This window comes from Sciurus vulgaris (genome assembly GCF_902686455.1).
Source record: "Sciurus vulgaris genome assembly, chromosome: 6".
In the NCBI taxonomy this organism is placed as follows: domain Eukaryota; kingdom Metazoa; phylum Chordata; class Mammalia; order Rodentia; family Sciuridae; genus Sciurus; species Sciurus vulgaris.
In genome coordinates, this window is record NC_136466.1 from 92,413,928 (window position 1) to 92,427,214 (window position 13,287).

Genomic DNA, 13,287 nt, shown 5'->3' on the forward strand with positions numbered 1-13,287 from the left:
CAGGGAAGTTCAGATTCCATTACTACTGATGGCTATGCTTCCGTTTATGTTTTTCTTAAGCCATTACTATTTAAAATGTTACTGTTAGCATTCTTAGTTGTCCCATTTGTTGGTATATAACCCTCCCACTAAACATATAGAACAAATCATATTAATTAAAATAAATTGCTTGGACGGTTGAGTTGTGCTGCAGTTTGTCTCTAAAGGCTATAAATTCAAATTAAGGGTTTTGTTGCTTGTTCCTGAGCTTCAAAAGATTCCTTTTTGTATATTAGTAGTAGCTAAAGAAATCATCCACTTTTGTAAACAACATTCGTTTGAATTCTTGCAGAAATGGCTAGATAAACTGCACATATAGCTACTTATCATAATCATATAACAACATCTTGGCTGAAGCAAGCAAACAAATTGCTAATTCATGATGGCAAATATTGATATTTTATAGTATTGAACACAGATTTTCATAGATATAACTTCCTACATATTTTAAATTTTAACTTATACATATTTATATTTATTAGGTTTATTTCTATGTATTTCTATATATTTTACATATACATACATATTTCCAGAGGTTCTGAATAGTATCCCACATTAACAAACTTATACATTTTTATAAACCTGAACAGATAAACATTATTTTTCTGAATATTAAAGCAATCAGTTAAGTCAAAATGACTTGTGGAAAGCTGGAATAATTCATCTGACTATTTTAAGAAATGCCTTTTTTATAACTTCCAAAGGCAAAGGTGTGACTATCATTTGTAGTATTCTATAAAAATTTAAAGTCCTTTGTGTTTCATGGAAACCTTCATAATATTAAAAAAGAAAATCCCAATCTATAAACTTGAAAAGAAACAGCACAAAATAAGTTATACTTTTATCTTTTATTGAACTTAATTTGGTGGGTATGATTCCTTAACATTTTCCTTTTTCCAATTGGAATTAATCCCCTAAACTAATACACTTTAATTAACTTAACTTGAGGAAATAACTAAATTGAGTTAGAAATAGTTTTGTGAAAAATATCTGATTTTTTTTATTAAAATGAGACTTTTGCCATCCACTCATTCGTAAAAGTCCCTACTGAAAAATGTGTAAAGCCTTGTGATGCTTTGTAAGACCCATGTTATTTAACTACTTTAGAGTTGCAATACAAAGTCCAGAGGAAAATAAAACTTTTCAAGTGTTAAACATTGAAACCTATAAGGGAACTTTTTAAATTATTTTGTTTTAGCAAGGATAAGGCTAAATAATAAATCAACTGTTTCAAGCTACATAAAAAGAATAATATTGATTTCTTCATTTGAAAGTAAATGTGTGTTTAAGGGAATGGACTGAAAATAAATAGATTTCTTAAAACATTAGCAGAAAGTGGTTGTAGATTTTCATCCAGAGAGCATAATAGAAACAGGATAATCTTATGTGTTAAGTAGGCATAGTTACGAACCCTCTGTAAGAGAAGAGAGCAACTCTAATCTTGTGGCTTTATGTGGGGGAAAAAATAAAGATACTAAAAAATGGTGCCATTTAAATGGAGGCTCATTATTATGGTTTATAATACATTTCTCACAATCATTCATGAATTATAATATTCATCAGGTTGTTCTCAAATATATGACAGGCTTACCTCTGTTCTCCTCCCTTAGTTTATCCTTTGGGACTAAGTACTATTTAGAGTCACCTTCCCAAAGAAATGTCTTTTGAGAGCAATATCAAATTCTATAGTTTTTAATCTCACTGCAATTTAATGATGACTTTACTGCTCAAAGGAAAAAAATCAGGGTGCTTTCTGTAGTTAATGTTGCACCATTTCCAGTGAGTGATGAAAACATGAATTATTCCCTAAAGCTATCTCAGATTGCTTCATGCATCAAGAAAGAAAGACCTGAATTATGCCTTTCTCACATACAGTAACTATAATGAAGCCTAAGGAAATGGCACCAGCGCCTTTGATTACCACTGACATTTCACACATAAACTGAGATATTATACAAAATCTTTATGGAATTTTGAAGATGGAATTAGAATAATTATTCAGCCCAGTGCATATGAAGAACTCTGTCTAAAGCTTCTTGAGGACAAGACCATACTCAGCTCCTCTAATTCTATTACCTACCACAGCGTTTTGAATTAATGAGATGCTCAATAAATGTTTGCTGGATGAGTGGACACATTAATTATATAGTAAAACTCTATTCTAAAATGTGGATCATTAGTGATACATATTAAATAGGCCACAAACCAAGACCCAACATAACAAATAACTTATAAAATCTTTTCATTTCAGGCTTACAACATGGATCCACTCTAATTTTTTACTATTACAATCCACTGAGACAGAGTTTCCCAAAGTTTGTGTTCATTTGGGTTAGTCTTTTATTTCTTCTAAATCTGCAGCATGTCCTAAGAACTGTGATTATGAAAGTACTGTGTCATAAAAAAGAGATTTAATTTATTTAGTTAGTATTATGTATTTTGAGCCTTTATATATCCAGAACCTAAATATCTATTTATTTCTCAGTTAATTACATTAAAAAGAATCAAAAAGAGAACAATCATGATTTACTGATGACTTTGATCATCAGTATAATTTCTAAGAATTAACTCTTATGACCGCCCCTTCACATCCAAGCTGGTCATGAGAACTAAAATGACAAAGGTCTTTCATTATAGTCCTGTTGCATACTTTTAAGGAACTTCTGAAATGAAAAGAAAAGAAAAGAAAGGTAATCAATAACTGGAGATCCAAATGAGAGAATGGTATAAAGTTCCATACTATAGAAAACAAGTGGTATAGAAAGTATATCTAAAAAATATAAAATTTCTAAAAAGAAAGTCAGAGTAAGGAAAAGGTTATTGGGATCAATTATGGCAGTACATCACCTGAAATTAAATATTTAAATATTTGGAGTCCTATGAAAATATTTACTCCAGCATAATATGTGACTTGAATCAAGCACTTTGGTAGCCAGAGTTTGTTTTAAAACTTTTTACATTGGCCAAAAATACCAGTCAAGTCCCAAATAACATGAAATTACTGAATGTTTTGTTTTCTTTATACCACTACCTCATTCTTAAAAAGGGTTTGGATGTGGTTAGTAAGTTAATGAGCTAGCTGGTAGGAAATTGTGTTTTGGTATGTTAATTGAATTTTGAACCTCAAAAAATAAGTAGTGAAGTAGAAACCAGAGGAGACTAATTTTAATGCTCTGAGAGCTGTCATTTTATCACTCATAAAATTAATAATTTAAAAATACCTATTTAGATACGAGCTATTACCAATTGTGATACAGGTGGCTAACGGTTATTTTTTCAGTCCAACTAAGAATATCATAATAACCCCTAAACTTCTGACATATGTCAGTGGACAGATATTTTGTGTATGCCTGAGCATGCAGAGTACAGTGTACAAAACCATGTTGTTATCCTGAATGTTATTCAAGTCAGTCTGAGATATTTAGATGTGTTTAATAAGTGAAGACACATAATTCAGGGAAATTTCCCATGAATTAATTTTCATAAAAAAGAAGCCAAATTGTATTTTTCTTCTCCACAATGAGCAAGCAAGTAAACAAACAAAACACAAACCTGTGCTATCTTCTACTCCAGAATGAGCAGCCATTGGTTTGGTGTTGCAGTGACACAAGGCTGAAGATATGAATAACTTATGAATATCTCACTGTTCAGGCCCTAAAACCATGAGCACCTGAACTGGGCACTGATGGCAGTGGGTTATGCACGAGGGTGAGAATTTCTCTTAAATGATGGCTGATTGTGTACACAGATTGGAACTGGAGTGAAAATATTAATCAAGAAGCTGAATTTAGAGAGCTTAGGACAGAAACCAAATTTAAAGATATTGCATTTCATCTTGGGACACAGATGAATTACAGATGTGGAGACAACAGCTGAATATGTAGGAGTAGAGGTGGGGCTTTCCAAGGGAGAAGAGAAGATGCTCTAAGATTGGTCCTGAGGAAAAGTTCCCTCACACAGAAGAACAGCAGAAATAAGAGAACAGAGATGTCATTTTCTCCACTGATTTGAACCTCCAGAGCTGTAAAACCAGCCTGAACTATGCTGTGTAGGAAGAGAGAAGGAAAAGAAGGGTTTTTTTCTCAAATAAAATTCAGTATGACCTCACTTTTCACTTCTTAGACAAGAAAGTTTTTTCTAGAATAAAATTCAATATGACTTCAGTGGTAGGACAATTGAATTCATTAATTTTGCCAGATGGTTAATATTATTTAACAGTACATTAACTAATAAATAATTGTAAAGCACTTTGTAAATATAGAGTGCTACATAAATGTTTAGTAATCACATTAAATTTGGAGGCTTATTTCAAGTAACACTTTATAAAGTATTTTATTGATGTTTCAGGATAAATGCCAATAATATGATCAGATGCCATCGTTATAGTCTATATTTTACAAATACAGCAAAGGGATTATAGGAAAACAAAAATAACTTCAGCCATGTTAGGCTGAATGGAATGGATTAGCATAAAACATCTCCTTCATGAACACTAGAGGGAATGACCACACAATCATAGATAAGTAAAATTGAACTGTGAGGCAGTGAGTGAACCCATAAGAAAACTTAGCAACTCCATTTTATACTTCTAAGAGAATTTCTCAGATAAAACTATGTGAAGGACACTGAACTGGAGAAAGAACATCAATATAGGGGCTCTAAGGAAACTACTGATACAAGAAGAGTCTAATAAAATAATTGTAACATTTATGAAGCATTTGGCATTCATAACAATGGGTTGAGATGTATATTGCCAGTATCCACTATTTTGCACATGAGAATACTGTTGCACAGAGAGATTAAGAAACTTTTAAAATACCATGCAGATAGTAAGATGCAGTCAGGATTCAAACCAAACAGTATAGCTCCAGTATCTGCTGGGAGGAATCTAGGAAAGGTATTATTACCTTGATAAAAAGTGATAGATGCATCCTTCCCCCTTGTTCCTGCTTCAGAATAAGGATGTGATGGCTGAAGTTGCAATAACCATCTTGATGACAACCATGACATAAAAGACAAAAGAGTTATCAGCCCTGCTGTTATCAAGCTCTTTACACAATTCCAGCAGTCATTCACCTCCAGATTGTTTATGATGCAAGAAAGATAATCTCCTGTCTTTTGTAGTCCACTACAGCCAGGTTTTCTCTTAACTTTGACTAATATAGATGATAGATAGATAGATAGATAGATAGAGTATATATTAACACATTTAATATATATCTTAATATGTATCTTAATTTTATCTAATTTATATAAGAATGATAATAATAGTTTTCATTCATTGAGTGATTACTATGAAAGACATTATTTTATGTCTTATATATGCTTAGTTATTTTATCCTCATTACAACTCTATGAAGCAGAAATTATTATCAGTCTTATTTTATAAGAAAACTGAGGCAGTTTTATCTGACTTTCCCAAGACCACACAGCTGATAAGAGTTTCAAATCCAACTGCACCCTGACTCCTAAACTTCTCTCTCCAGCAAACAATATTCTATGCAGCGAACACTAAAACCATTTAAATTGAAATAAAGAAGTTGATAGGGATTCTTACTATTTTATTGTTCTCATTACTACTCTATATTATTTGGATTTCCTAGAGCAAATGTTTCTCAGAGGTGGGATACTCCTGACATTTTGGGAAGACAAGTCTTCATTGTGTGGGATTTAACTTCACGTTAAAGAAGTTGGCAGTCCCTGTTCCCTGGGTCATAGTAGAATTCTCTAGACACAGTATGAGCAGAAAATGCCCTCCACATTTTCTTACACCATTAAGAACCCTAGTTAAGGCAGTCTTGCCAAAGTTAAGAACTGCCAGGAAAACTTACCCCAGCCTTAGCCTAGTAAGCAGGTGTGGAGTACTGCAAGATACAGGTACCAAAGTCAGGGGGAAAAAAAGATATAATCATTTTATAATGCTTTCTAGGAGAAATAGAATATTCTGGTTCTGACATTTCCTGGTTTCTGTAGGGACTGCTTCCACCATAGATATTAAATATATTGGTGAAAATGGGGTATACAGATTTTGAACACATTGCCAATTCAGTTGTGTTTAACAAATTAATGGATTATTTTCTCTTCCATTAGTTTTTTTTTCAAAATCAAACATTTTTACACTATGTTAACAATTAGAGATAAACTTAACAACTTAGGAGCATGAAACTTAACAATGCTTGCAGTAAACATACATTCTAAATTTCTAATGCTTTCTTTTATTCAATAAGAGTAAAATTACCAGGGAAAACATAGTTCTAATATTATGTTTTCACCTATCTTTGTCAGTATTTTTTACCCTCTTATGTGACAAGTTCTTAATAAACAGAAAACAAATATAAGAAGGTTGTGGTAGGTAAATAACTTTGCCTAATATTAATTACTAACAGCTCAATTATCTGGGAAGTGCCCATAATTGTCATGAAGCTTTAAAAATCCTTATCATGGATTCCATTATGTATACAATTCATTTAAATTGCATTAATTATACAGATTTTTAATGAAGCAGAGAGACTGCTTTCAATTTTCACAGGTAGGAGAGACAATGATCAAAATATTTATGTGCATAGTACATATTTCATTCTGTTGACATTCATAAAATAATTCATTTACTCAGACAATATTGGCACCATTGCATGAGAGGAAAAGAAAGACAAATCTATTTCCTCCTGTTCCAATTTCTTATAAGAACATATGATCCATAGATAGTTTTTTTTACTTATTATCTAACATAACACAGGAGACATTTTTCAGAAAATGAAATATTTAAACTATTTTTAACAGTAATGAATATTACCTGTAAAATTATTGTAATCCATGATATTGCATTTCCAAGCACAGATTCCAGAGTTCATACCAAAAGACATTTGGGCAAATGACTTAACGTTCTGTACCTCGGTTGAATCATTGATGGAGCTGGAATAGTAATATTTTGTAGTGAGAATTTAGAGTGCTACATCAAATGTTTACTGAGAAATGAAATGGAGAAAACTATATTATATGCATTTATGAATGTGTCAAAATGAACCCCACTATTATGTATAACTACAATTCACTAAAAATTTTTAGTAGTGCCTGCCCATAATCCCAGCAACTTGGGGGGCTGAGGCAGGAGGATTACAAATTCAAGACCAGCCTCATCAATTTAGTGAGATCCTAAGAAACTTGGCAAGAAAAAATAAAAAGGTTTGGGGATGTAAGCTCAGTTGTAAAACACTCCTGGGTTAAATCTCCAGTACCAAAAAAAAAAAAAAAAAAAAAAAAAAAGTAAAAATACAAAACAGTGCCTAAACCATAATTAGTACTCTATAAAGTATTTTCCATTACTTATTTTCTTGCTTGGCAGTTCAATTTAACATGCGTAATAATGATGCCCAAGTTCACCTATATGCAATGGGTAGTGAGAGGTTTTTTATCATTAAAATTCCACAAATGCAGTACATTTGTACAAGGTAAGTACAAGGTAATCTTGTAGACTAAATTGTAAATTCCAAAATACTAATTTTAAGAATATTTTCCCATGTGATGTGACTTTGAACAGTGTGATACTGAAAAATTCTCTATCTTTCAAGTTGCCATTAAAACCTGAATGACCAAATGACCCAACTTCAACGTTATGGAAATAGAATAGATAAACTATGGAGACCAGAAATAGCACTTTTTAGATCTATACATTCTGAAGCTAGGAGATGAGGAGAATCCCAGTCAGAGGGGGAAGGAGAAATGTAAATTAAAACCAGATGTAACATCTCAATTAATCCTCCACACTTCCACTTCTCTCTTACGTATAACATTGCCTGAAATTGGCCAGAGAATACTGAATCTAGCACTCCAACAAGGACATCTGTGTAAGAGTAGGCATCCTTTTAAGATGTTTCCGTGGGGAATGCAGTGACCAAGCTATCTTTTTGATGTTCTGACAAAACCAAAAGAGCCCACCCTAAACTCAGTATGCTTTTCTCACACATATATGACTGTCCATTTTTTATCCAGGGACTCTGAATATAAGACAGCAAGGGGCTTCTGGAGGTATTGAGTATGTTTGTATGTTATTAGAAGTCCTATCCCACTGAAGTCTAGAGCAGAGGGTCTTTTTGGATGTATAAGCATTGACTTTTAATTTTTCATGATAGCATATCATAGTAGATGGCTTAGGGATGAGAGATATAGGAGTGAGGAAAGGATAAAGGAAATGCATGCAAATGATTCCCTGTTGCAATGCTGTGTTCCTTCCGTCTGCCCTGACAAGTTCTGGAGAAGTGGCATAAGAGAAAGGAAGGAGGGAAAGAAAGGATTAAGTGTGCTTGGATTATTGCAATGATATTTACATTGCAAAATTATATACATATATAGTTCTAGATTCTAACATTTTGTTCTATATTTCATAATCATTCAGAATTAGAAAATCTTTAAATCTCTTTGGTAAATGTTATATGGAGTCTATCTGACAATTTGCTGCTTTTCTTGGGTGATTTAACCTGATTACACTAAATCTATCTTATTTCTATGAATAGACTGACCTGCCCTTAATGTATATTCAGTTTATCTTGGTGTTTTTGCTGCCAACGTCTTCCTGGCAAACCTCCCTGCAAATTAAAACCACTGAAATGCTCTTCACTGATGGAAAAATACTAGATACATTTTTAAAATCTAGGAAATACAGAAACCTTGTTTGAAACAATACTTTGAAACTTAATCTTAGAGGAATTCTAGAGATTGACTGTTTTCCTCTTCCATTCTCCTGACCCACTCTGCAGAAGCAGTGCCAATGAACTGTGTTGCCCAAGAGGCAGTCAGTAAAGAGTAAACAGGAAGAAACCAAGGCCTCATTAGCCAGTGACTACATATTAAAACCTTGAATAGCTGCCTATAGCCTGGAAATTATGAAAGTACTAAGATGTGGTTTTTCTTTTAGGTGGGAAATGAGGACAGATGAAACACTAGAAGAGGAAGAGAAGGCAATGCTGGAACATTTAAAACGAATTTGCACCAGAGAGGACTCTTCTGCCTCAGATAACACGATGAACAGTAATCCACAGGAAAAGGGAACAGCTCTGTTTTAGGAAACAATCACATGTAATGGAGTACAGTTTTTACTATAGTCAGAATGAACCTCAGATACGCTCTGAAGCATGAAACCAATGACTGAGTGGTCTCTCTACTGAAAAGGAATACAATACATAAAGAATAAAGTGCTCCATATTTTTATTTAAAAAATAATTTCAAATGCTTTTTCCCCCTAATCTTTCTCTTTATATGATAAAACTGCTGCCATCTCGTGTTCCCTTTGAATCATTTTCCTCCTTTCAGTCTTGAAGTATCTATGACAACAGGCAAAAATGTTTGGAAATTTTTCCCTAAAGATTTTTCTAATACAACATTGGGATGCTAAGATGAATGGAGTCATGTCGCCTCCTGGGACTCATCTGAAAATACCAATTTAATTTTGTAGCTGTATCCCAAATCCAGGTCTTAATTGCCTTTAATATCTAGCATTAGGCCAGCCTCCCTACGCATATAACTTCTTCTTTATCCAATTTATCTTTACCATGCCACAAAAAGCATTTTCCTGAACTGTTAACTTTAGTTATGTTTCTTCCTGTGGTGGTTTTCAGTCCTGCTGCTGAATCTAATTCCAGGTCCGGCACTAGTGCTTTCAGGTCCTGTACAAAGGCTCCAGTCAGGTAACTGCTGCCATCCTTTTGGCTCAAACCACCTTTCTCCCAAAATTATGCTCAAAGGTCATTCCAACAGCCTCTGCCCCATGATTCATAATCTGTAATGTCTTTTCTTTTATTTTCATATTTTCATCCGTACTTTTATTTTCATTACATTGATTCTCTCTCACACACATACATACACACACCACACTAAAGTAGAATTTATTCTACTGTCCTCTCTGCCAAGTTATAGAATTTGTTATATCCTTCTTATCAGAGCCTGATATTAGATTACAAAGATGTTGAGGGTCATAAATACAGTATGAAGTCCCCTTTATAATTCCCCATATTCCTGCTGCAATGTTATTCATTGAGTGGGTTAGTCTACAGCTGATTAAATGATTGCTATTGAAAGAAGAGAACAAAAACAATTAGATGGTTGAGTATTCTTCAGCATGCCTGAGCGAAGCCTTAGATCATGAACTACTTTAGACCATATGACATCAAACATCATGGTTTCTGATGTTCTCAGATACATAATAAACTGTCCATGCTCCCACATTCTGTGATTTTTATAAAATATGTGTAGGCTACATGTTTTCCAAAGGAAAGTACTCATACATTTTTAAAAGACTAAAAGTTTTGAGTGCAGAGGAGGCCACCTTAGAGAATGTCTTGCATTTTTACTTTAAATAAAAACACATAAATGGCCATGTTGCCAGCTGCCTGCTAAATAACACATTTTATTTTTAAAGATTATCCTGGAGTTGGACAGTATAATCATGAACCAAATGTTTTAAGATATGACTCAAATAATTTCTAAAAGTTCCATGGAGACCATTTAAAAATTGTAAGACAATTTTATGAAAATTGGACATTACATCTAATCTTATCTCTAAATAGCATAACAATCAATGTAAGATAACTGTAGCCTAGTCCTTCAGCTAATTGGTAGTCCATCTAAATTTGCATAACCATACTTTGTCAGACTAGAAACTAAAATAGAAAATCAAAATAAAGATAAATTGATCCCATAAACAATATAAAGGCAATCACATAAAATTACAGGATTTCACAGTTGGGTGATCTAATGTATCTAAAGTTCATCTTTTAAAATTAATTTTTTATTGAATCTGTATATTTCTATACTAATCCAAGAAACTGATTTAGTTCAGAAAAAAATTTTTTCTATGCTTCCATTTGAAAAGAAAGAAGTTGTTTTTAGAGGAAATTTTTCAGATTTTTTTGTTGCTCTGACCAAAGACCTGACAAGAACAATTAGAGAAGAATAAGTTTATTTTGGGGCTCATGATTTCAGAGGTCTCAGTCCATAGAAGGCTGTCTTCATTCTTCAGAGCTCAAGGTGAAGCAGAACATCATGACTGAAAAGTGTGGTGGAGGAAAATGGCCCAGGACATTGCACCAAGAAGCAGAGAGCTCTGCTTAACAAAGATAAAATATAAAACCTACAAGCATGCCTCCTCCAGCCACACCCTATCTGACTATAGTTATCATCAAGTCAGTCCCTATAATGGGATTAATTAACTGATTGGCTTAAAGGCTCTCATAACCCAATTAACTTACCTCTAAAACCTCATTGCAACATCTCACATGTGAGCTTTTGGGGGACACCTTATATCTAAAATATAACAGAAGTATAGTAAGGGAAAACGAGATGGCTTTCAATTTGCTCAATTAGATGACTATAGCTTTAGGTACAATAAGTTTTATAATTTGAAATGTTAAATGACAAGTCCTTGCTTTGTCAGATCATTTTGTCTTTATACTCATTATATTTGTACTATATAATAAGTAGTTTGAATATATAATAAGTAGTTGTTTCTCATGTTCATTTTGCATTTATATGTTAGGAATGAAGCCTAAAGTTTATAACTTCCCATATGCTTATTACAAAAATATTTATTGTCCTATAAAATATTATCTCTTTTCTGTTTTCTATGCAACTGTATTTTTATATAATTATAAAGAGATGTATTTTATTAATAGTTTAGCAGTTACTATATGGAAATAGTATAAATTAATTCTTCAATAAATTATCAATGATAACATCTATTTTGGATATTTTATATTTTTTATCTCTACAAATATTCTTATAGAACTTCCAAAGAATTTAAAAAAGAAATCACTTAATTTTTCTACTAATATGTGTCTCATAATGTCCTTTTATCTCAGTTTATATATTCCTGAGTCAAAAGGAGGTTCAGGTACTTTATAATTAGCTTTTGTGGGGGTGCTGGATATCGAACCCCCAAGGCCTCATGTATGCTAGGTCAGTGCTCTACCACTGAGATACATCCCCAGTTCTTTATATTTCATTTTGAGACAGGGTTTCCCCTAAATCACTCAGGCTGGCTTTAAGTTTGCTGATGCTACTGCCTCAGGCTTCTGAGTAGCTGGGAGCTGAGCTTATAATTAGCTTTTCTAACTAATTATAAAATATTTCAAGTATTTATTTATAGTTGAAATATTTCATAGTGAAAAACAACCTTAAAAAAGAAGGAAATACTGTCACATGTAACAATGTGGATAAATTTTTAGGACATTAACTGAAATAAACCCATCACAGTAAAACAAATACTCCACATGGCATAGTGGTACACACCTGTAATCCCAGCTACTTGGGAGTCTGAGGGAGGAGAATCAAAAGATCCAAGCAATTTAGGGAGACCCTCTCCCAAAATAAATTTTAAAAAAGTAAAAGGAGCTGGGTGTATAGCTCAGTAGTAGACCAGCCTGGGTTCAAATCCCAGTGTCACAAACAACAACAAAATCCCTGTGTGATTCCACTTATATGAGTTATCTAAAGTAGTGAATTCATAGAAACAGAAAGTAGAATGGTGGTTACCAGGGAGTAGAAGGAGGAAAAGAGTCTTTGTTTAATGGGTACAGAGTTTCAAATTCAGATGGTTGTACCACTTAATATGGTTAAAATAGTATATTTAATATCACATATTTTTATACCACAATTAAAACAAAACCTGTAGACAGAATCTCCACTGACAATGATTCCCAACATGGTGTATAATAACTCTTGAATTTTAATAGGAAGCTATGAAAATAGTATATTCAGCACCATTTATTATTTTACAGAATGATGAAAATTATGTGCTTTGCCTTTGAAAAACAGCACCATTAGTAAATTGTTATTTCTCCAGAACTTAAAGATTGCAAAACCTTTTATAACCCTGTTCTTCTTAGAATATTATAATTATTATGTACAGGAATAAAGATCCATATTAGTTACTTATTGCTGCAAAACAACATTGCCAGAACTTAGCTGCTTCCAATAATACACATCTATTATCTCAAAGTCCCTGCATGTCAAGTGTCTGGGCACAATTTAGCTGAGTTCTCTGCCTGGGGTCTCACAAGGCTGCAATGAAGGTGTCAGCCAGGGTTGTGATCATATCCAAGGTTTAAATGGGGAAGGACCCACTTCCAAGTTCACGTGGTTGTTGGCAATATTCATTACTTTGCAGGCTACTAGACAGATGGCCTCTGTTTCTTGCCAGCTGTTGGTCAGAGACTGCCATCAGTTCTTGCCATGTGAGTCTTCCCAAAATGGCCTCTT

The 13,287-nt window shown here is 33.2% G+C and overlaps 1 protein-coding gene across 3 annotated transcripts in view; it reads left to right on the forward strand.

Moving 5' to 3' along the window:
• The window catches only part of KIAA0825, a 399,846-nt gene extending 388,189 nt beyond the window's left edge, over positions 1–11,657 (forward strand). For all 3 annotated transcript variants that reach the window (XM_079146011.1, XM_079146010.1, XM_079146012.1), the window contains one exon: positions 8,951–11,657. In XM_079146011.1, coding sequence (XP_079002137.1) covers positions 8,951–9,098 — 148 coding nt within the window. In that variant the 3' untranslated portion in view covers positions 9,099–11,657. The remainder of the gene's footprint in view (positions 1–8,950) is intronic.
• Positions 11,658–13,287: the final 1,630 nt, after the last annotated feature.